Here is a 22096-nt window from a genome sequence, read left to right on the forward strand (position 1 = left end):
CAGAGAGACAGACAGACACACACACACACAGAGAGACAGACAGACACACACACACACAGAGAGACAGACAGACACACACACACACAGAGAGACAGACAGACACACACACACACAGAGAGACAGACAGACACACACACACACAGAGAGACAGACAGACACACACACACACAGAGAGACAGACAGACACACACACACACAGAGAGACAGACAGACACACACACACACAGAGAGACAGACAGACACACACACACACAGAGAGACAGACAGACACACACACACACAGAGAGACAGACAGACACACACACACACAGAGAGACAGACAGACACACACACACACAGAGAGACAGACAGACACACACACACACAGAGAGACAGACAGACACACACACACACAGAGAGACAGACAGACACACACACAGAGAGACAGACAGACACACACACAGAGAGACAGACAGACACACACACAGAGAGACAGACAGACACACACACAGAGAGACAGACAGACACACACACAGAGAGACAGACAGACACACACACAGAGAGACAGACAGACACACACACAGAGAGACAGACAGACACACACACAGAGAGACAGACAGACACACACACAGAGAGACAGACAGACACACACACAGAGAGACAGACAGACACACACACAGAGAGACAGACAGACACACACAGAGAGAGACAGACAGACACACACAGAGAGAGACAGACAGACACACACAGAGAGAGACAGACAGACACACACAGAGAGAGACAGAGAGAGACACACAGAGACAGACAGAGAGAGACACACAGAGACAGACAGAGAGAGACACACAGAGACAGACAGAGAGAGACACACAGAGACAGACAGAGAGAGAGACACAGAGACAGACAGAGAGAGAGACACAGAGACAGACAGAGAGAGAGACACAGAGACAGACAGAGAGAGAGACACAGAGACAGACAGAGAGAGAGACACAGAGACAGACAGAGAGAGAGACACACACACAGACAGAGAGAGAGACACACACACAGACAGAGAGAGAGACACACACACAGACAGAGAGAGAGACACACACACAGACAGAGAGAGAGACACACACACAGACAGAGAGAGAGACACACACACAGACAGAGAGAGAGACACACACACAGACAGAGAGAGAGACACACACACAGACAGAGAGAGAGACACACACACAGACAGAGAGAGAGACACACACACAGACAGAGAGAGAGACACACACACAGACAGAGAGAGAGACACACACACAGACAGAGAGAGAGACACACACACAGACAGAGAGAGAGACACACACACAGACAGAGAGAGAGACACACACACAGACAGAGAGAGACACACACACAGACAGAGAGAGACACACAGACAGACAGAGAGAGACACACACACACAGACAGACAGAGAGAGACACACACACACAGACAGACAGACAGAGACACACACACACACAGACAGACAGAGACACACACAGACAGAGACACACACACACACAGACAGACAGAGACACACACACACACAGACAGACAGAGACACACACAGACAGACAGAGACACACACAGACAGACAGAGACACACACAGACAGAGACACACAGACAGACAGAGACACACACAGACAGAGACACACACACACACACACACATTAGGGTTGTGAGGAGGAATTTAATCAAAGATGAATTTCTCAGTTAACTGCACCAATTAATTGACTTATTCTTGCAACCGTAATTGTTAAAAAAAATTAGACCCATTTTAAAGTGCTTCATAATTTGAGGAACATAATTTATTGTCCTGTCTTGCCAAAAGTATAGGAGCAAAATAAAATGAATTACTTGTAGTTTTGTAATTGTGTATGGGAGTTAAGACCATATAACAAGGGTACTTCTGTGTTGCTTATTTGGCACACATCCTACAAAAATCCCAAGCATAATATAATACAAAATCTCACAGATGTTTATCTACATTATCAATGGCACCTCCCATTTCTCTGTTTATGGCATAATCTTTAATGCTGAATGATTCCTCAGGGATTGAGGTCGTTTCTCATGAGATCGTTAAAGTGCACACCTGGGAATAAGACCTCATGAACTCAGTGAGACTTGCATTTGATTAAATATGTATAATGTTGCACTGTAAATTTGTTTCTCTTGGATCCCAAACCTTCCCAGTGATCAAATGCTGGATAACCTTCAATTTAAGTCTTATGCTAAACTGATTCTGTTGATTTAAGCTATGATCCTCTCCCCGCTTAGCTGGAGTAAATCCTATTGAATTCAATGGGACTTACTTTTGAGCAGGCATATATACTGTCAGTTACACTGTCAGTAAAGGAGGTGATTTTATATATTAATAATCTATTGAGTCATATTTTTGCAGTCACCTTGTGATTTTGCATTCCCTTTGGGAACACAGTTTTCCATAAATGTCCCTGTCCTTTCTAAACATTTCTCTTAACTTTTAAAAATTTGTCCTATTTTGACAAACAGAGCTGCACTATATGGTATACCTTTTTGAAAATTTCACTATTCACTCTTCAATATGTTAGAAGTATGGGAAAGCAGATCTAAAAATGGAATGAAAAAATTGTAATATTTAATGCTGTAATAAGAAACAAGACAGTAATAAGACAAAATGGCTTTTGGCAAAATAAATGTAATTACAGTAGGGTCCCGGTTTGCGGCAGCCCGCTAATACGGTGGCTTTCAATTCAGGTAAGGCTCCACTCATACGACGCTTGTTCCGCTTTTATGGTGTTTTGGGGGCGTCAGGCGCCATTCTACTGAATGAGTTCCGCTTTTCAGCGGTTTTCATTTTTAGGCAGGGGTCTGGAACATAACCCGCCGTATGAGTGGGGCCCTACTGTAGCAGTTGTCCTTGGTTGAAAAGGGAACCAACTTGGGTGGAGCAGCACAGGTTGCTGTGAAAACTAGAAGGGAAGGACACTGTTTTTAAGGATATGGTTTCAATGGATCTTAGTTTAATGCTCATAATATATACAAATGAAGATGGAAGCTTTTCAAGGCCTAAATCTTTGGATTTGGATCCTTTAGCTTGCCTGTTTGCCCAGTCACCTAATACCACATCTGCTTTTCCTGTATTGCTTTATCTGATATCTGCTCTGACAAGGAATAAAGAATAAAAGTCCCAGCACAGCAGCACTACTGATTTAACTCGTTACTGAAAAAGAACCTTAGATTGGCTTGTTTTGTGCCTAACTGTGCAAATATTTCATAGGTTTGGGATAGAATGGTTATGTTTAGAAATAAACTTGTATTCCAGAACATTCAGATAGTTAGCATATCTGTGGCCTGGATCCCAAGAACAGCAGTTGATTGGGCTTGGGATTTGTCTGCCTTGAGCAGCTGTCCCTCAGACTGCATGATAAATCTCTTGAAACTGGGAGATTTAAAAACTGTTTGACGTGGCATGGGGCATAGGAGAGTTGGACATTATATTGGGTATCTCTAACTCTCTTGTTTGCATCTAGTGTAGCTCTTTGAAATCTGGGCTATAAGTTTTGTTTCATATCTTTAACTTCAGGCAGTCCTAAGATAATACTGAAGTGTGTGTGTATATCATGGAATTTAAAAGGGATTAACATTAGAAAAGGAGCAGAATAGATGTAGAATGTTTTGGGTAATGCTGCTAGGAAATCAGTGGACTCATTTAACTGATTACACCAGTTAAAAATTTTTTTAATTGCTTTTATAGATTAGTTATTTGCACTTTACCTGCTGGCTATTCAATCTTGGTAGATAAAATTCTGAAACTCCAGCAGAGTTTTATAATCCCCAAATGCTTAAATATACTAAATGTTCTTTTTCCATTAAGGTTAATGTTCGTGAAGAAATGGAAGAGTTTTTTCCAAGAATGTGGAAGATAAATCAAGATAAAAGAAGGCTAATGAAAAGTGTTAAAGATCAGAAAATTAAAATTGAATGGGGGAAAAAATTGAACAGAAGATTGGTCAGATAGAAGCACTTGAATATTTTTAAGGCTATAATGAATTGTTTGAATTGGGGAAGAATACACGAAGTATGAAAAATGAAAAACTCAATGAAGAATGAAGAAAAGTAGAAAGCAAGAGTGAAGTAGAATTAAAAGAATCTGGAAGAATGAATGGGTCCTAGGTTAAGTAAATGTATGGTTTATGTTCCAGTGTCTGTATGATCAAGTTGTAGATGAATTTGCATGATTACTTAGTTAATAGAGCATTGGTCATCTGGTTCAAATAGGGAACTATTTGAGGAAATCACACAATGTTAACAGTGGGTTAAACAGATTTTTGTCCTGGAGGGTATTGCCTAACCATTTATTTTACAGGCACAATCAATAAAATATAGTTACTTTAAATATAAGAAGGTAGGCATTTGTGCATCCACTACCATTTGTAATACTGCTTTTTTTGTTAGGAGTCTCGCTCCCAGTCAAAATCTCCAGCTGGGAGTCCTGCTCGTGTAAAATCTGAGAGCAGGTCAGGATCTCGTAGCCCATCAAGAGCTTCTAAACATTCTGAATCGCGCTCTCGATCAAGATCAAAATCCAGGTATGTATATGTTAGAAATTTTTTTCTTTGCATAAAACTTCCTTTTTGGCATCCTTGAAGTTTAAGTAAGAGGTTTATGGAAGAAATTTTGAGTTGGACATTTTAAGAAGATCTTATATGGGTGATTTCTAAGTGACAGGCCTTGGTTTTTCTTCAGCAAGGTTGAATTGCTCCTCAGCGTAGCATAGGAACATGAGAAGCTGCCTTATACAGAATTGGACTACTGGTCCATCTTACTCAATAGTGTCTACGCTAACTGGCAGCAGCTCCCCAGACCTTTAGACAGGAGTCTTTCCTAGCCCTATCTGGAGATATTGGGGATTGAAACTAGGACCTTCTGCACACAAAGCATTTGCTCTACCATAGAGCTACAGCCCTTCCCCACAATAACAGATGAGGTTGTACCGCCACATGGACTAGTTGCAGTCCCACCTACACTGACATGATGGTATAAACAGGTATGTAGGTTTAAGTAGGTAAGACAACTGAAGGTTTTCCACCATGGAAGTGGTCTGGAAATTATTCCCCTAGGTATAGGAAATATGAAAATGTTCCTGTTAGAATGTAGCAAGGGCTCCTGCCTCTAACTGGATAAAAGTTCATAGATTACCACCACACACGTCAAGTCACATCCTTAAGTATAAGGACATCTCTTTTCTGTCCCCAATTACAGTAAAATTTCCATAACTTGACATTCCACACAGTGGTCTGATTTACACATCACAATAAGCCACATAAGAAATAAACCATGGCATGTTGTGAATGAGCAATGTGGTTGCATGTTGCTCTATCACTCCTGCTTTGCTCCATTTTGCCTGGAGCCAAGAGAAACATCACAGGGATTGGCTTAGCATTACCTATTAACCAGCACTTGTGGTTTGGTTCTGCTTTGGCTTCCACTCGTAGCTTATCTCAGCTCTAGGTAGGACAGAGTAAAATGGGAGTAACTGAGCAACATGTGGCTTACTATGAAATGTGAACCAGGTCTTTGTGTTGTATTACATGTTTTATGCTGAACTACTGCCATCTCTAACAATCTAACTTCGAACTTCATGTCCAAAGTGGTAGTGATTGTGTAAACATCCCCTTTTCAGATTTTTTTTAATGAATCATTGTCTTGAACTACAGGTACATGGATAATAATCACTCTAGGAATTATCTGCATGAGTGTATTTACACATTTGTTTTGAATAGTTGAATGTTGTAAATAATACTTCACATTTTGCAAAATGTGCATTTGGAAATGCTTGGTTGTCATATTTAAAAAATTGTTTCAGAAGTATATGTAACAAATGCATCCATTTGTAAAACCTTCTATATTTCTATAGTCTATCACAGATGTTTGACTGTAACAAATAAAATGTATCATTTGAAGGTCCAGATCAAGAAGGCATTCTCACAGGCGTTACACTCGCTCTAGATCCCATTCTCATAGAAGGCGATCACGAAGCAGATCATACACCCCAGAGTATCGGCGTCGAAGGAGTCGCAGTCATTCTCCTATGTCTAACCGAAGAAGGCACACTGGCAGCAGAGTATGTAGTGTAAGCTTCTAGGGAAATTATTTTAATCTCACTGCTAATAAATGTATAAGAGAAGTTGTTCAAGTTAATGTATGAAACACTAATTTATTTTTGTTGATTAGGCAAAACATCCACAGCTTGCAGGCTTCTGTGGTCAATAATAAAAGGGAAGCATTGACATTTTCTGCTTGTCAGGTCTACTAGTATTTACTTTAGCAACTGGTAATTTCAGTATTCCATTGTATTTGGACACCCTGTTTTTTCTCTTCAGGGGTGGTGGGTGGTGGAGGAAAGACCTGGTAGCTTTATGGGAAGGGGCAAAAAACGCAATAGGAGGTGAGTAAATATTTGCAAGTACTTATTTGCAAGGCATGTACTAGACAACTTTGATACGTAATAGCTTTCAATAAGATTTACAGTTAATGACATGTTAGTGAATTGGGTTGTGCATGAGAAATGAGAATTAAATCCTTGTTTATGTGAAGATAGTTGGGTAGTCTAGACCAACCTGATGGCCTCCAGGTTTTGGACCAAAAGTCCCATCAGTCCCAGGAAGTGGGGTTCACAAATATAATTTCTTCAGAAATTTGGGTGATATATGCTAGAGGCATATCAAGATCAATTGGTTGATTGCCTGGCCACTTGAAGTCAGTCCCAGCAGTTCTTCGTGGCCCTGCCTCCCCTTACCTTTTGAAAGTGAGGACTGGTGGGCAGCTCCTCTGATAAATTTGGGCATGGAATTGTCTCTTTCCCTCCATTCTGTTTATATGCTTTTTTTTAGCCCCACCTCTTGCCTCTTACTGGCAGCAGAAGGAATTGACAACTGATTATTTTCCGCAGGTCTTTGTGTTCTCCCGCGAAAAAAACACATGAAGCTCTTCATCTTGCCTAGCATTTGCTAAAACAGGAAGAGCAAATGTACTTGTTGGCCTCTCCTTATTTCACCTGCATCATTTGTTTTGTTTTGAATTAAGTGAAAAACAACCTGACATTAAAGTTGCAGGCAGGCGCTTTTACCAGCTGGGCTGGAAGGAGGGACCTACTGCTTCCCATAGGAAGAACAATGCCTGGTCTCCTCTCAGTTGCTTTCCTCCTTTTCAACCTATTGGGCTCAGCATCCAGAGATGCAAGAATCTTTCATTGATCGCTCACCTGGGTTCCTCCTCCCCTCCCTCCACTGATCTCAGGAAAAATATTAGACAGACATGAAGCATCCTGCACCATCCTGCTTGTTTCAGTGGGACGTACTGCCAAGTAAAGACTGGTTCATTTAAGGGTGCATTTTTATTTAAAAATAGGGGTGAGAATGAGAGGAAGGAGGGTTCTGAGTACTTTGCAAAGCTGAGTGCAATCCTAGGCATCTTACTCAGAAGTAAAACTCAGGACAGCCTGACTCTCAAGTAGGGTGGCAGAAGACTTTGTGGTAACTCAGATTAAATTATGTATTGATTGAGGCATGTTATCTCAGTGTATTGCATCATGGGATTCAGGAGGTAATTGCAACTGACTAAAGCCCAATCCACCATTTTGCAACTGGCTCTGAAAAAAAAATGTTCTGCAAGCCAAAAGTCAACCTGCTCCTACTCTATGTGCATACCCTAGACTTTTAAAAAATTATTTTATATAGAAACGATTATGATCCACATTGCCACATATTAAGGCTCAATATGCTCAACAGATCTGCTTTTAGAATTGGAAAAGAGCTTGAGGTAGCTTTCATTTGATCCTTTCTACTTTCTTCAGAGGGTTTTGGAGCACATGTGTGGGTGGTGGTATATATCAAGTAGTATCCATTGTATGCCTGATGAAATGTTTGCTCTTTTGCAAGAAGATATTGAAGAAATTAACAAGACCTGGCCGATTAAACGAAGTTGTTCTTGAACAGGAAAGAAAATTGGAGGCAAGTGCCTAAAACATGCAACCTCCAGACTGTGTTGAAACTAGGATGCTATATATTTCTAGCTGTCCATCACTAGATAGTAAATACATATTTTAAGCTGTGAAAGGCTGAACCATCATAACATCAGTAGAATGCAATGTTTTGGCTAGGTTTCAAAGAAACAATTCAATTCTCTGGTGCAGTATAGCAGAGAATTTAGCCAATGTGCCTCCGGATGTTGTGGGCTGCATCTCCCATAATCCCTAAGCTTTGGCCATGCTGACTGGGACTGATGGAAGTTGTAGTCCAAAACATCTTGAGGGCACCATGTTGGCTACCCCTGCAATATAGTCTTGCTGTCACTGCAGTATAAAACCCCTAGCCAGTCTATCTCCAAACCTTTGTAGGATGAGTTACTAAGTCATAAGTCCAGACAGTTTGCTATACTGCCCTCTGCAGCCAGCTCTCCCCTTCAAGCAGCATAATGAAGTAAGACCTTTTGAATCCTCTTTTCTTGATGAAAATTGGATCCAGCAGTGAAATAGGGCTAACATCTTCCTTTCCCTTTCTGCATTACTCAGAATGTGCAGTTACCTAAAATAACCTGCACAGTCTGTTCCAGAGTAAGAGGCATAGTAAGAGTGAGTGAATGAAGTAACTTCTGTACAACTGGAACTATTGTAAACATTATTTAATACTTGAATTTGGTTCATTTTTCAGGCTAATCCAGATCCTAATACATGTCTTGGAGTGTTTGGCCTCAGTTTGTATACTACTGAGAGGGATCTTCGTGAAGTCTTTTCTCGTTATGGGCCTTTGAGTGGTGTCAATGTGGTTTATGATCAACGAACTGGGAGATCAAGAGGATTTGCTTTTGTTTACTTTGAAAGAATAGATGATTCTAAAGAGGTAAAGTAGTTTTATATTCATTTGTAAGTTGGGAGGGTTGTAGGGGCTTTTACAAAGCTTATCGTTGAGGGAGCTTATTTGGTAGCTTGAAGCATTTAAATCCTGGGATCCTGTGGGACGTTTGCAGGTATGTGTTTTTTGTTAGGATCTGAATGGCCTTGCTTGGATGCAACGATAAACTATAGCTTATTAAGTGAAGTAGCCTGTGCAAGCCTCGGGCTCATAGGCTCCCTGCCAACATGGCCGCAAGGTGGATTTCAGAAGTTTTCGGTTCCATTTTCAGTTAAGCACAACTCAGTGCTGTGTATGAACTCTAAACTAGGGTGAATCTTGACTATGTATTGAAACAAGCCAGCTTCAGCAACCAAAGCTTATCTCTACTTCTGAACAAAGCTAATCACTATTTTGAAGAGCAAAGGATGAAGTTCAAACAGTAACAAATTACCTAGCCAGATAGTGAACTTTTGTAAACTTTTTAATGCTCTTGAACCGTCTAACTTTCTGCTAAAATCAGCTTCCTTTGCAGATGTCTTTAAGGTAGCCATTATAACTCACTTTTCAAATAGTATATAGGAAATTACAGGTTGTCAGCTTAGCAAAGTTATTTGTGGGACAAGTGGTGCTTAACTTCTGTAAGTGAGGTAGAATTGGGCTGAACAGTAAAACAGCCCAATTTATGGTTTGGAACAGTTTATTTAGGTGATATCCCAAAGTATGTCAGATTGAGGATCCTTCCTAACTGAGTAAATGGGCAACAGAATGATAGGTGAGACTTGAAGCCCTCTTCAGGTGTTAGAGGTAATGTGGGGTTGTGCTTAGCCTCAGGCATTGTGGCAGCTTCTGGCCCCTTATGTGATTAAAATGAACGTCTGCAGTGGGAAGCCTTGTTTATCTGCAGAGGCTTCCTACAGTTGAGAACCCTGGAGACTCCTACTTCACTTGCATTTTGTGAGAGGCCAGGAGGGGTTATGCAGTCCTCGGGGTCAAGGCAAAACATACAGCTAATAGCTTTGTTGCCCCTCCTCTGAAGATAGCTTTAATGTATAATGCAAAAGTGATCAGTGTTGGGACAAAATAAAACTATTTCCTGGTGAAGTTTGAATTTGCCGTTATGCTGTTGCTAACTAGAGAAGAGGATGAATCATATCGCAAAGCTTACTGGCTGCATTGATGTATAACATAAAACCATAGTTGAGCGTTATGAGATTGAGCCACAAGAAGCCTTGAGCTTGCAGGCTTCCCCCTTTTCTGGCATGACTGTGAGGATTAGATTGATTAGCCGCACCTTGCTGTGACATCTGAGCCCAGACAAACCACGGTTAACTATAATTTGAAGTTGGCTTGTTTCAACAAACAGTAGTTAAGGTAAACCACCATTTGTCCAGGCTTGAAGTCACAGCAAGCTTCAGTTGATGTAAAATGAAAGCATAAGCTTCCACGCTTCTCATGTTAGACTTGTAGCTGTGCAAGACTGGGAAGCATGTGAGTCTGAGGCTCACTGTGTGTCATTCTTGTAATGCTAACCATGGGTTAAGCATTGTATGCAAACCCAGCCGCTGAAAACATCAACTAAGCATGCAATGAAAGGCAATTTCCATTGTAAAGCAAAAGTTGTGATAACAGTATGTAAATCGGTAGCCACAGTGGTCCAATGCAGACCTGATTGCTAACAATCTTCAAGACTAGGTGAAGGCTGTAAGATTGCACTCTCTCTGCCCACTTGTACATCAGTTCCCTCTTAAGAACACTGAGCTTACAACTACTCTGGCTTGGTTAATGCCAACCAGGATTTCAAGCTAGGTATTTGAGATAGGAGAAGCAAAATAAGCTTCTGAAATATCACCAGCATTAAAACTAAAATTTAAATTTGATAACCTCAAGTCAGCGCAGTAGTAATACTTTTTTAAATCAAATACTATGACTGTTGTAATACACTAGTGTTCCTTGAGTATATAATGTAGATTAAGAATATTTGCTCATGAGTTTCAGGTATATAATCATATATATCAAACATCTGCTGGTTACTATTTTTCTTATATATACTTGGTTGTGCCTTATTCATAGAAAAAATGTGTACTTCAGACTAAATGTTGAAAAAATAAAATAGTTTATTTCTTTGGGTCTGTTTAATTCCTGAGACTCTTTTGTGCATTTGTCAATACTTGGAGTTTATGTGAAGCTGTTAGGTAAAATAAGAGATTTGAGATTGGTTTGCAAAATAGCACTTTCCAGGGTGTCCTGGAGTAATTGTATATATGAATAGTGCTGTAGAGTCTATGATGCTTTGATTCAGGAATTTCATTTCTTATAGTGTGGACTTTTTGATGGAAGATTATTTAAAATCATTAATTTGCTATGCTACTGTGACAGAAGGAATCACTAGATGGCGATACAGCCCACATTTAATTGGATTTAAAAGTACTGAATAGAAGTATGGAATGTTTTGGTCTTATTTTTAATTTATTAAAGTGTAAACTGTGACCATGTGGAACTATCTTTTCTCTATGTATACTGGTTTAAGTCCTAAAATTTGGATTAAACCGTTTTTCTAGAACTGGACTTAAAACAAAAATCCAGTTCCAATAATGTAGTAGCTAAAACCTTGAGATTGGGTCCAAAGTTGTCCTTCTGCATGCAGAAAGGGTTGTCTGCTCACAAAAGGGTTGCTTGCACTCTGGTTGTTGTTGTTATATGCCTTCAAGTGGATTACAACTTACGGTGAGCCTATGAATCTTTTTTTTTATATATTCATAGGGTTTTCATGGTAAGAAGTATTCAGAGGTGGTTTACCATTAGTACTAACCAGGCCTGACCCTGCTTAGCTTCCGAGATCAGACGAGATCCAGTGTGTTCAGAGTAATATGGCTGTAGTGTGCTCTGGTATTCTTAGAAAATGCAAGCATGGCTGCTGCTGTACAGCCTACCTCTTATAGAAGAACAAACTTTTCTGCTAGTACTTGAACAAGCACCTGTGGAATAATAGTATCAGATATTTTTCTTTAGCCCATACTTCTTTTCATCCACTCCTTAGGCATTAAATATCCCAAACAGCAATGTGATGTTTTGTTGGTTCTGTAGAGGATAATATGGTTCTTCCAGTCACTTAATTATAATGCTTAATCCACAAATTGTTGCAATTGTGATGATGTATTAAGCACAGAAATAAGAAAAGATTTGTATCAACAGATACGGAGTTGATAGCAACAAAGAATTCCCCCCATAAAGGGAATAAAATCAAGCCTTTATACCACATTTATGTAATTGGGCAGTTGGTTTTTTAAACTAATTGTAAATCCTTGAATCTAGTTTGCATGATTAAGAATAGAACTAAAACTCATTCACTTAATTGAGGCAAAGCATATAGAAGCAGGAAGCTTTCACGGCCATGAATGTGTATGGAAAATGGAGCTGTGTATGGAGTCAGCCTCGCAACGTATTGGTTGAGTGAGCTGCATGTGGTGAGTGAATGGAGAAGATCATAATTAGGAAGTCATATAGGCTGAACCTGCCATTTTACTAAGCTCTGCTGGAATAGGTCCTTGTAAGTGAGATGATAGGAGACAGGGAAAGCATGAAATGGCAGCTGACTAGCAGTATCCCAGCCATGTGAACCCTGCAGGAAGCCACACTAGTGCATGGTAGTTTGCTTCAAGGGAAATAGCTCATTATTTATGTTTTTGGCAGACTTAAAGTGTCAGAAATGCATCAGCTTTGTTCTTAGGAGAGCATTAGCTTGAAAAGGAATCCTATTTCACTAACTTTAATGCCCTAGGTTAGTTAATTAGCATTTTAATTATCTCTGCTGGAGAAAAAACGGCCCACTCGGATTAGCAGGATGCTAATAACTAAAGACAGGCTGATATTGCTTAATGAGAATAAGCACTAATTTTTCGTTACTAGAACTAAAGCGCCTTTGCTTTCCTTGCAGGCAATGGAACATGCAAATGGAATGGAGTTGGATGGCAGGAGGATCCGGGTGGATTATTCTATTACAAAGAGAGCACACACACCCACTCCTGGAATCTACATGGGCAGGCCAACCCAGTAAGGAGTTCATTGCTTAATTTGGAGAATAACATTTTAGAGCCTGTGATTTATAAGAAACCATGTTCTTAAACAATAAAATTAAACACAAACACTTTTTGCCCAGTGAATGGTCTAGGGGTATCTGATCCGGTAGCTAAGCCAGGATCCTGTAGCTAACCTGATGAATTCCTTGAATGGGAAAGCCTACCAGATACAAGTTTAATTCTTTACAAAGATGTATTTCTTGAGAAAATTCTAACTAGCATTTGTATAATGCATCTTGTCTCCCCCCAAAAAAAAGTAGTGGAGGTGGCGGTGGCGGTGGAGGAGCTGGCCGTCGCCGTGATTCCTATTACGACAGAGGATATGACCGGGGATATGACAGATATGAAGAATATGATTACCGTTACAGGTATGCATTCTGATGTAAACGAAAAGGCTCAGGGCATCTTGATCATGAGCAGTGTCTTACATTGTGATAAACTCTTTACAGCAAAATGTGAGAGATGGAGTCAAAAGGGACACACAGGCTGAGGGAGAAAATAAGTGAAGCCCCAGGGATTGCTGCAGAACCTTCTGGTTCCTCTGCTTGTCCCACTTCTGACACACACACCAGTCCTCTTTCCTTCCTACCCAGTTTGCTAGCAAGCCAGATAAAAGGTTAATATTTTTAAAGTAGTAATAAACTGGGAATAGGAGGGAAATAGATAAGAGTGGGAGGTTCAGGAGGAAGAAGCAAGTGTGAAAGGAACAGGGAGAGGTGATGAAAAACTGGAAGCTAAAGTAGAAGTTGGGTATGAAAGGAGAGGAAGAAATGTCAGGAGACTGGTAGAAATACTTTGAGAGGTATGTTGGTGGGGAGAGAAAAATATATTAAAAGCCTTCTCCACTTAGCCTTCCCATTTTAGCCAGAATTTGCTGATCCAAAGACTTAGTCATGTCTGTACTTAGGTTGAAGAAAGCTGAGCTATGAAACTCACTGCTGCAAGAAAATAACTGTGGCAAAGAATTTAGCAATTTCTAAAGAGGTTAAATATCAATAGAAAGTGCCAGTAATTGACAGGTAATTATGCAAGTCTCTGCTTCTATCCATCCTCATTTTGTTAGTGGCAACACCTTTCCACTGTCGCTTTGTGACTGGTGGGTCCCAGTAATTTTGGCCTCTGGGATAGAAATTTTGAGACCTTGCTTTATAGGCTTCAAAGATGCTGTCAGTTTGTATATTGGTTTACAGTCTGTGTAGTAGTTTATGGCTTGTTCTAAATAAAATTATTGCATCTACATGATTGCTTACCAATTTATTAGCAGTTATAGCCTGCTTGTCAAGCTGTATAACATTTTCAAAGCAGGTAACAATAAATAATTTTAAACAAAATAATTAAAACAACCAAATTGTTAAAGCAGCCAAGTAAAATGGCTGAAAAAGCTTAAAACCAAGACAACATAAAAATCCAGTATCAGATAAAACAGGGAATAAAAACTATTCCATATAAAAGCTAATTGATGTTCGACCAACATTGTACGGTAGCCTGTTGTAATTATAGATGTGTTTTTCACACCGTTATAGTTATATCAGTCTGAAAATCAAAGGAAAAATATCCAACATCAATACAGGGGGCTTGAATGTCAAGTTGTGTTTATATAGTATTGCTACTTGGTGTGCATTAGGACATTGGTCTTGAGATGACTGGTTGAGCAGGACTAGACGACCTTCGTTCCTTCCATCTCCTATTTTCTATGGGTCATGAACCATAACTGGTTGCAGCAGCACTTTTTTTGAAGAAGGGGAAAGGAGAAAAAAAGATCTAACTCTACTTTTCTACATACATATTAATGTTGAGTATTAAGGTGGGCCCCCGATCAGAAACATTTGAGAGTTAAAATATGTCTGTGTGAGTTATGAAAAATGGACTGCCTTCAAGTCGATTCCGACTTATGGGCGACCCTATGAATAGGGTTTTCATGGTAAGCAGTATTCAGAGGTGGTTTACCATTGCCTTCCTGTGAGGCTAATAGGCAGTGAGTGGCCTAAGGTCACCCAGTGACCTTCATGGCTGTGTGGGGATTCGAACTCTGGTCTCCCAGGTCATAGTCCAACACCTTAACCACTACACCACACTGGCTCTCTGTGTGAGTTATAGGGCCCCCATAATCGGGCCTGCCTTTCATTTGGTCATGTGTAATGGTAAATATCTTAGAGAAGTTGTGCTTCCTTAACCTGTTAATGTCTTACAGTTTGTGGAGACAGTGTTTCCATATTAATCAGTATTCCATAGTGACTTACATCTTTTATTTTTAGATAGCATTTTATGTGAACTTGTCCCATATATTTGTGTATGTGTGAGACGGAGGAGGTGGTGGGAGAGAGACCATGCACATTTTTTTTAAGAATTCCCTCCAATGTAATTTAATTATTACATTTAGAAAGTTTGGTTTCTCCATGTGGTAAAATGTATATGGTGTACAAATCATTTGACAATATTTTTAAACTTATGAATAGTACACATGCCATGTGTTCTAGAAATCGTTATAAACATAGACAGGAACCACTGCCAACAAAATTTGTATTTTCTTCAAAGGAGGCGGTCACCTTCACCTTACTATAGTCGTTACAGATCACGGTCAAGATCTCGTTCCTACAGCCCACGTAAGTATAACAAAGCAGTCCTACCAGATTGGGGGAGGGAGTGGATAAATCACTGGATCAGAGTCTTACTGGGTTTGCACCAGAAGGGGAGGCTGTGTGCTTCGCATGGGGGGGGGGCTTTTTAAAAAACTATTTTCCTTCCCATTGGTCTAGTGGATTCAAAGCCTCCCTGCCACCCTCCCAGAGCCCTTTCTTTTTGCCCTCTGCTTTCAGAGCTCCAATGATAGAGGCAAGAACCACAAGAGTACTGGGTTACAGCAAGTCCTCCATGGACAGACTTCCTACTCTGCCTCTGGATCTCCCTTTCTACCGGCAGAGAGAGAGATCCACAAAATCCTATGGAACCTGTGACACCTTCCCAGGGACAATAGGATTGCGGCTTCAGTGAACTATTTGTACTTAGCAGATACGTATTTTTGACATAGTGAAGTAGTGTAGCAGAAGGGGAATGCAGGTGGAATGCACGGATGCCGGGTGTAGGGAAAAACGAATGAGGAATTATGAACTAATAGTTACAATATTCTCTCTTCCTTCTTTCAGGGCGCTATTGAAGAAGAGAAGCTACAGTTGCAAATACAGTTTTTAAACAGCAAGTTCTGAACTTAGCTTTTCCCATAGATCCCCTGCAGTTATCTGAATCCTATTAAAAGATCCTTGGTTCATTTAGAATATATGTATTTTTCAGTTGAAATACCAGTTTTCCATCTCTTCTTATTGTAATACTCCAGGTGTAATTGTTGTAGCTTTATGTACTTAAAATATCTTTAAGCAGAAACTAAATAGGAATCCCAAAGTGGTAATATGTTTTGTAAATCATTCTTTTTTTTTAAGCGAGTGGACTTTTGTTGAGCGTAATGGGGAGGGAAGAAAGAAGTGTGTGTTAAAGCCTGCATGTTGTATTTCAGTAGAAACCTACTATTTTAATGATCTGTTCATCTTTCTGCGTGTTACTTTCGGGGAGGAAAGTGTTGTCCTGTATCTTCAGTTATAGCACAAGTCAGTACATAGCCCTAAAAGAGAGCATTGTCATTCATTGTTCTAAATGTAATAGTTACATGACATTGGAGGGAATTCTTTTAAAAAAAAAAGTGTACATTACAAATTCCACCTTGGGACGTGTTCAACATTATCTCAATGCTAATATTGGTGACATTTGAAATTTGGTTAACATTAAACTGACTTCTCTGAAAAAATATTCTTTTGTTTGCCCCATAATCAGGACGGGCCTATTTCAGTGAGCATAGAAAATATTTGATCTGTTTACAACCGTTCTATATGGAATTAAAATTATGGTTGAGCAGGTTCTATTTGGTACTATGAATTGAAAAATTATTACTTTGCTTTTCAGAATAAATTTAAATTCTACCAGTGAAGTGTTTCAGTATTTAATACATGTAATTGGTTAGATAGTTGGATCCAGTCCCAAGATTTTACAGTGTACTAGTGTTATGTCCTTGAGTGAAACCTAACCTAAGTTAGCTGAAATCAGTTGGACTTAAGTGCAGCTAACTTAGGTTGGAACCACCCCTTGGTCAGGTAGCAGTGTGCACAATATAAAATATGGGTCTGCTTAAGTGCTTACTGTGTCATTTAATCTCTGGGTTCTGGAGAGAGTTCAGTGGCCTATACCCTAATATTAAAAGATAAAATTATGAAGACCTTGAAGTTCAGCACATGGAAATAGAATCGAGGGCATGAACTCTGATGGATATGGTACATGCAGACATGTTGGGCAGCAAAATGGGTGGCTGGACATTGTGGGCATGCAGAAAAATCCTTGGTTTGTCAGGAGAAAGCCTCTCCCCAAAATCGGCAGGAGCTGTGCACGTGAACAAATCTTGATAGCAGAAAACAGCATATAGGTGTTGAGCCTTCAGCTGGTCAAAGCTAGAACCTACACTGAAGGGAAGCATAATTTTTTTATCCTGCCCTTTGTCATTCTTTTTCCGAAGAAGCATTACAAATGTTTTTTGCATCTAACTGTATGACGTTCTTAGCTAAATACTATTTTAGGTGTAATTTGTGTGGGACTTGGATGTATCTGTGTAGGTAAACTGACACCTGAACTACTTGGAATCCATATGGATGCTTGCATGTGTTCCAGGAAGAGATAACCACAAAGCACTGTACATTTCACAGGTCAATCACCACAAAATATTGTATATTTCATAGTAATTGGTGGTGGGAGGGTCTGAATGACATTCACTGGTTGAGCTCATTGTGAATCAGTTTTCATTTATGAGATTTTGCACTAAGCTATAGCCCTGTTCAGATGTTTACAAGCTCACATGTTTTCAGTTGCATGAGGTGCTGGAGAGCAGGGATGTGCTTATTAGCCCCACTCCCTTCACCACATCACTATGCCAGGCTTTGCAGCATTCTACATTATAAGGTGAATGTTTGCAGTGGGAGTTGGCTGTACTCTGGTTTCTCATGTCATTTAGAACCTGGATTGTGCCAGATTCTAAGTCAAGTAGGGAATCTGCACAAATACCGTAGGCTCTCTGCTGCAGAAGTTCAGCATCAACATGTGGAGTGCTGCGGGGCCAGGCCTGCAGGAATGGAATGGAGGAGTGGAGTTAATGAGCACAACCCTACTCACCTGGTAGGGAACAAGTGAGCTCAGGTGGCTTAAACAGGACTTCCATAGTCTGGTATTTCCTGTGGATGTGGAGACAGTATTCATGGCTCCTCACCAATTGGTTTCTAATCACTGCTCAATGAGGTGATACTTCATTTCTGAAAAGATTGTTTTGCACTGGCTAGTGTTTTCCCTGCAGGTGAACAGGGTTGTATCTGAAGTAGCATTCCCCATGGATACTACAAACCTCTCACATTTTCATTTTTTTGTCTACTTTAAAAATATGGCTTTTACTTGTTTACAAAAGTTCATAGAAAGCAACCCCATTTTACTTGGTACAAGGGTCACATGGCATCTACACTGTTGCCAAAACTCTTTCTATTTGTCTCATTCTTGGATTTCATATTTAAGCAAATGAGATGTTGCCAGGCTTTCTGGCCAAAGCAGTATTAAATTCAACAGCAATTCAAAGCACAGTACATTACAAGAGTTGATCTTTTAAAGAATATTTTTGAGCAATTAATATAATATGCTATTGGAAGCCAAAGTTTAGCAACTGTTTTACAATTGTCCACAAACTCTTGCCATCTTTCACCTTGGGGTGAGATATTTGGATCAAAGTGTTCATCAATCTCTTTCAGACTTGTTCTGAAACACAATATACTGAAGTGTCAAATTGTTTTCTTTTAAATTCTTAGACTTCAGGTTTAAAACGAATATAAGATCATTGGGAGAGATCAATTTCTTAAGTTCTTACTTCAGTATATTGAATAGCAGATACTATTCAGTATGATTAGAATGTCATAGAATCTAGGGTTCTTTAATCATTTCCCAGTTTGCTTCTCTGTAGCTGATACCAGGACATGATGGCATGCATAAAATTCATACTTTTTGTTTTATGTTAAATGCATAGGAAGCTGAATGTAATACTGAGGCAGGTAACTTATTCCTATGTTTTAAAAAAAACCCTACCTGTCATCTGTACAGAGTAACTTGCAAAGTAATTTATCTAGAGAATAGCAAAGTTAACTTCATCTTGCTGACAAACCTTGTGAATATGCCATTTGCAGAAAAATTAACCTGATGAGAAAAACATACATGCTTACAACCTTCCCTTTTTTGGTAGTATATGGCAGTCAAGTGAGGGACAAATTAGCAACTTCCTCTCCTACCCACCCACCCCTTCTTGACTACAAGAAATGTAGAGAAGCTGCTAATGTACCAGTTTCTGGCAGCACTACAGATTTCAACACCTGCTACAGATAGCTGAAAATGTATTACTTCCTGATTACTTAGTTAAAAATATCATGTGTTCAGAAAAGGATGAAGGCTTTGGAGTGCCTGTACACTACAACTGCTGGCTGATGATCAAAGTTCACCAGAACACAGTCCTCACTGTTACCCTGATGCTGTTTTATCTCACACAGAATGTATTACTGGATTAGAGAGAGGCAACTATCAGAGTGAGATGTTGAGTAGTGGAAAATTTGCAGTTCATGTATCACTGCAGTTTAAGCCTAGAAGTAAGTCTTGTTTTATTAGGTAACTATTTCTACACATTTTCTGAAATGGAGCTGTTGATGTATCATCAATTTACCCTAGGATGAAAGACATGAGGCAGTATCTCTATTGTGGATAGGACAGGGCTATTCTTGTCTCTTAAGCCTTTTAATATGTAAACAGCTTTATGTGGGGGGTGCTTCAGACTTCATTTTAAATAAAATAGAACAAAAATGAAGAGGGTGTAGATTGCTTTACTTGATGAGTGCTCATGTCTATTTTTTGTCACTAGCACATGCCTGGAAGAACCAGCTGGAGAGGAAATTAATGTTATTGCAGGAAGGGGTTGCTATTCCAGAAAAAAAATCAGTTAAAAAGCCCAGAAGCTGCCTCTGTTACTGTAGGTTTTTATGTATCCCATAATAAAAGATTACGATAAGTGATTTGTTGGACAGTCTGCTGTTACAACTTTAAATTCCCAACCCATACACAATTTAATATTCTAAATACTGCTGGGAGGAAGGGTGGGATATAAATCAAATAATAAATAAATTTTAATTAATAAATAAACACTACCTGTACTCAAAACTATAAAGCAGTAAAACATTGACCAAAAGAAAACATCTTAAAATGATTAACATAATATTTTGTTAGCTGTCAAAACTCTGAACAGCTTGCATGTTGCTCAGCGCCAAATCTTTTAGAATAAAGGCCAAACTAGATGCGACATTAGTTGTGTGGTTAGCCCTAGTATACAGCTGCCAGGCCAAGTTTAAGGTGCTGGTTTTGGTGTACAAAGCCCTACACAGCTTGGGAACAGGATATCTGAAAGTCTGTCTTATCCCTTATAAACCTAGTTGACCGCTGTACTCTGCAGGCAAGGGCCTCATGCAGATACCATCTGCACAACATAAGCAACCTTTAGTGTTGTGGCACCTATCCTTTGGAATTCCCTCCCCTTAAATATAAGACAAGTGCCATCTCTGTTATCTTTTTGGCACCCACTGAAGTCTATTTCAACAAACCTCTTAAGTAGAGACCTTATCTCAATTTGCATCTGTTTGGAATTGCTTTTTAAGATGTTTTTAAATATTTTTTTAAGATGTTTTTAGTGTTTTGTCTGTTTGCCACCCTGGACTCCTTCTGGCAGGATAGAAGTTTAATTAAATAATAATAATAATGGATTTTTAACATAAAATATCGGCGTGGAACCCTGATCGAGAGTAGGACCATGGCATGGGGGTATTAAGCATTTAACTCTTCTTGGTCAGTGGGGTCTTGGAGCATACAGGAATGGGTTAACAACTCCTGTAGGCAGAGTCAAACTAGAATAAAGTGTCAGTTGCCGGCCATCCGTAAGGGGGAGGGAACCACCCTCTAACTGCCAGTCTTGACTCTGCCTCCAGCGAGTTGACAGAGTCATTCTGTATGCTCCCATGTCCTTCAGGGATGCAGGGATAGAAAAGTGTTTTATCTTCAATTTTTTCTCTCACTTGCCACGACCGTCATTGATTAGTCAGGCAGGGGGGAGGAGAAGAGTTTTTCCTTCTCTTAATTTTGAGCGGGAAATTAACCGAGAGTTCTCTAGGGGCTCTCTGACGCTTTGTGAAGACCGCTTTTTGAAGGAGGTAGCTGGGATTTGTCCCAGGCCCCTCCTTTACCTCAGGGCGACGGCGGATCGCATCGAGCCAGCCCTACTTCTTCCCTCAGAGGCGGGAGGTAGCCGGGAGCCATCCCAGGCCCCTCCTTTGCCTCAGAGCGGTGGCGGATCGCACGCGCCAGCCCTTTTGCCTTTCCTCAGAGGCGGGAGGTAGCCGGGAGCTGTCCCAGGCTCCTCCCTTGTCTCAGGGCAGCTGGGGATCGCTTTGCTCCCGTCCTTCTTCTGTCCTCAGAGGTGGGAAGTAGCCGGGAGAAGTCCCAGGCCCTTCCGTTGCCTCACAGCGGTGGTGAGTACTGTTCGACCCTTCCTATTTCCTTCAGAGTCCTTCTGTCCATCGGGAGGGAGGTGGGTAGGCCTCTCCCTTGCCTCAGGGTGGCAAGTAGCTCTGTCCCATCTGCCCGTCTCTCCAAGGTAGGAGGGGAAAACTGTATCACATGCCCTTCCTCCATGTCAGTGGCAACTTTTGATAGACATGGTGGGCTTCTCGGGGAAGTTACCCCGCCGCTAAGGGCCCTCCGAACGCTCTGACAGGCAAGCGGTTGTGGGGAAATGTCCCTGGTTTTTCCCTGTGCCTTTTTCCCACCGTAGTCAATCTCCCAGTGGCACGCTGCAAGATTTGCACGGGAAGGGAGAGAATGATGGTGCTCGTCTCTGCCTGGCTGCTTGACAACCTCGGTGCCTCGGGGTTCAGTGGGGGCATTCGAGTAGTCCCTCTCCCCTGCCCCCCCCAAAAGAAAAAAGTACTTTAATGGCTAATCCAACTGATCATCACTCCTCTTTGGAGAAGGATGTCTTGTCTCTCAGTGAGGGAAAACAACAG

General features: G+C 40.4%; 1 protein-coding gene across 8 annotated transcripts in view; it reads left to right on the forward strand.

The window, feature by feature from the left end:
• TRA2A (transformer 2 alpha homolog) overlaps positions 1-16908 on the forward strand; it is a 26313-nt gene extending 9405 nt beyond the window's left edge. The window contains exons 2-9 of one of the 8 annotated variants that reach the window (XM_061587453.1): positions 4418-4551; positions 5927-6095; positions 7906-7974; positions 8674-8862; positions 12791-12906; positions 13193-13300; positions 15468-15535; positions 16076-16908. In XM_061587453.1, the coding sequence (XP_061443437.1) occupies positions 4418-4551; positions 5927-6095; positions 7906-7974; positions 8674-8862; positions 12791-12906; positions 13193-13300; positions 15468-15535; positions 16076-16086 (864 nt within the window). In that variant the 3' untranslated portion in view covers positions 16087-16908. Of the gene's footprint in view, positions 1-4417; positions 4552-5926; positions 6096-7902; positions 7975-8673; positions 8863-12790; positions 12907-13189; positions 13301-15467; positions 15536-16075 lie in introns of all 8 variants that reach the window. The other 7 variants (XM_061587452.1, XM_061587454.1, XM_061587455.1 and 4 more) reach the window with 7 other exon arrangements.
• The last annotated feature ends 5188 nt before the right edge of the window (positions 16909-22096 follow it).

Source organism: Rhineura floridana, chromosome 10 (genome assembly GCF_030035675.1).
Source record: "Rhineura floridana isolate rRhiFlo1 chromosome 10, rRhiFlo1.hap2, whole genome shotgun sequence".
Lineage (NCBI taxonomy): Eukaryota > Metazoa > Chordata > Lepidosauria > Squamata > Rhineuridae > Rhineura > Rhineura floridana.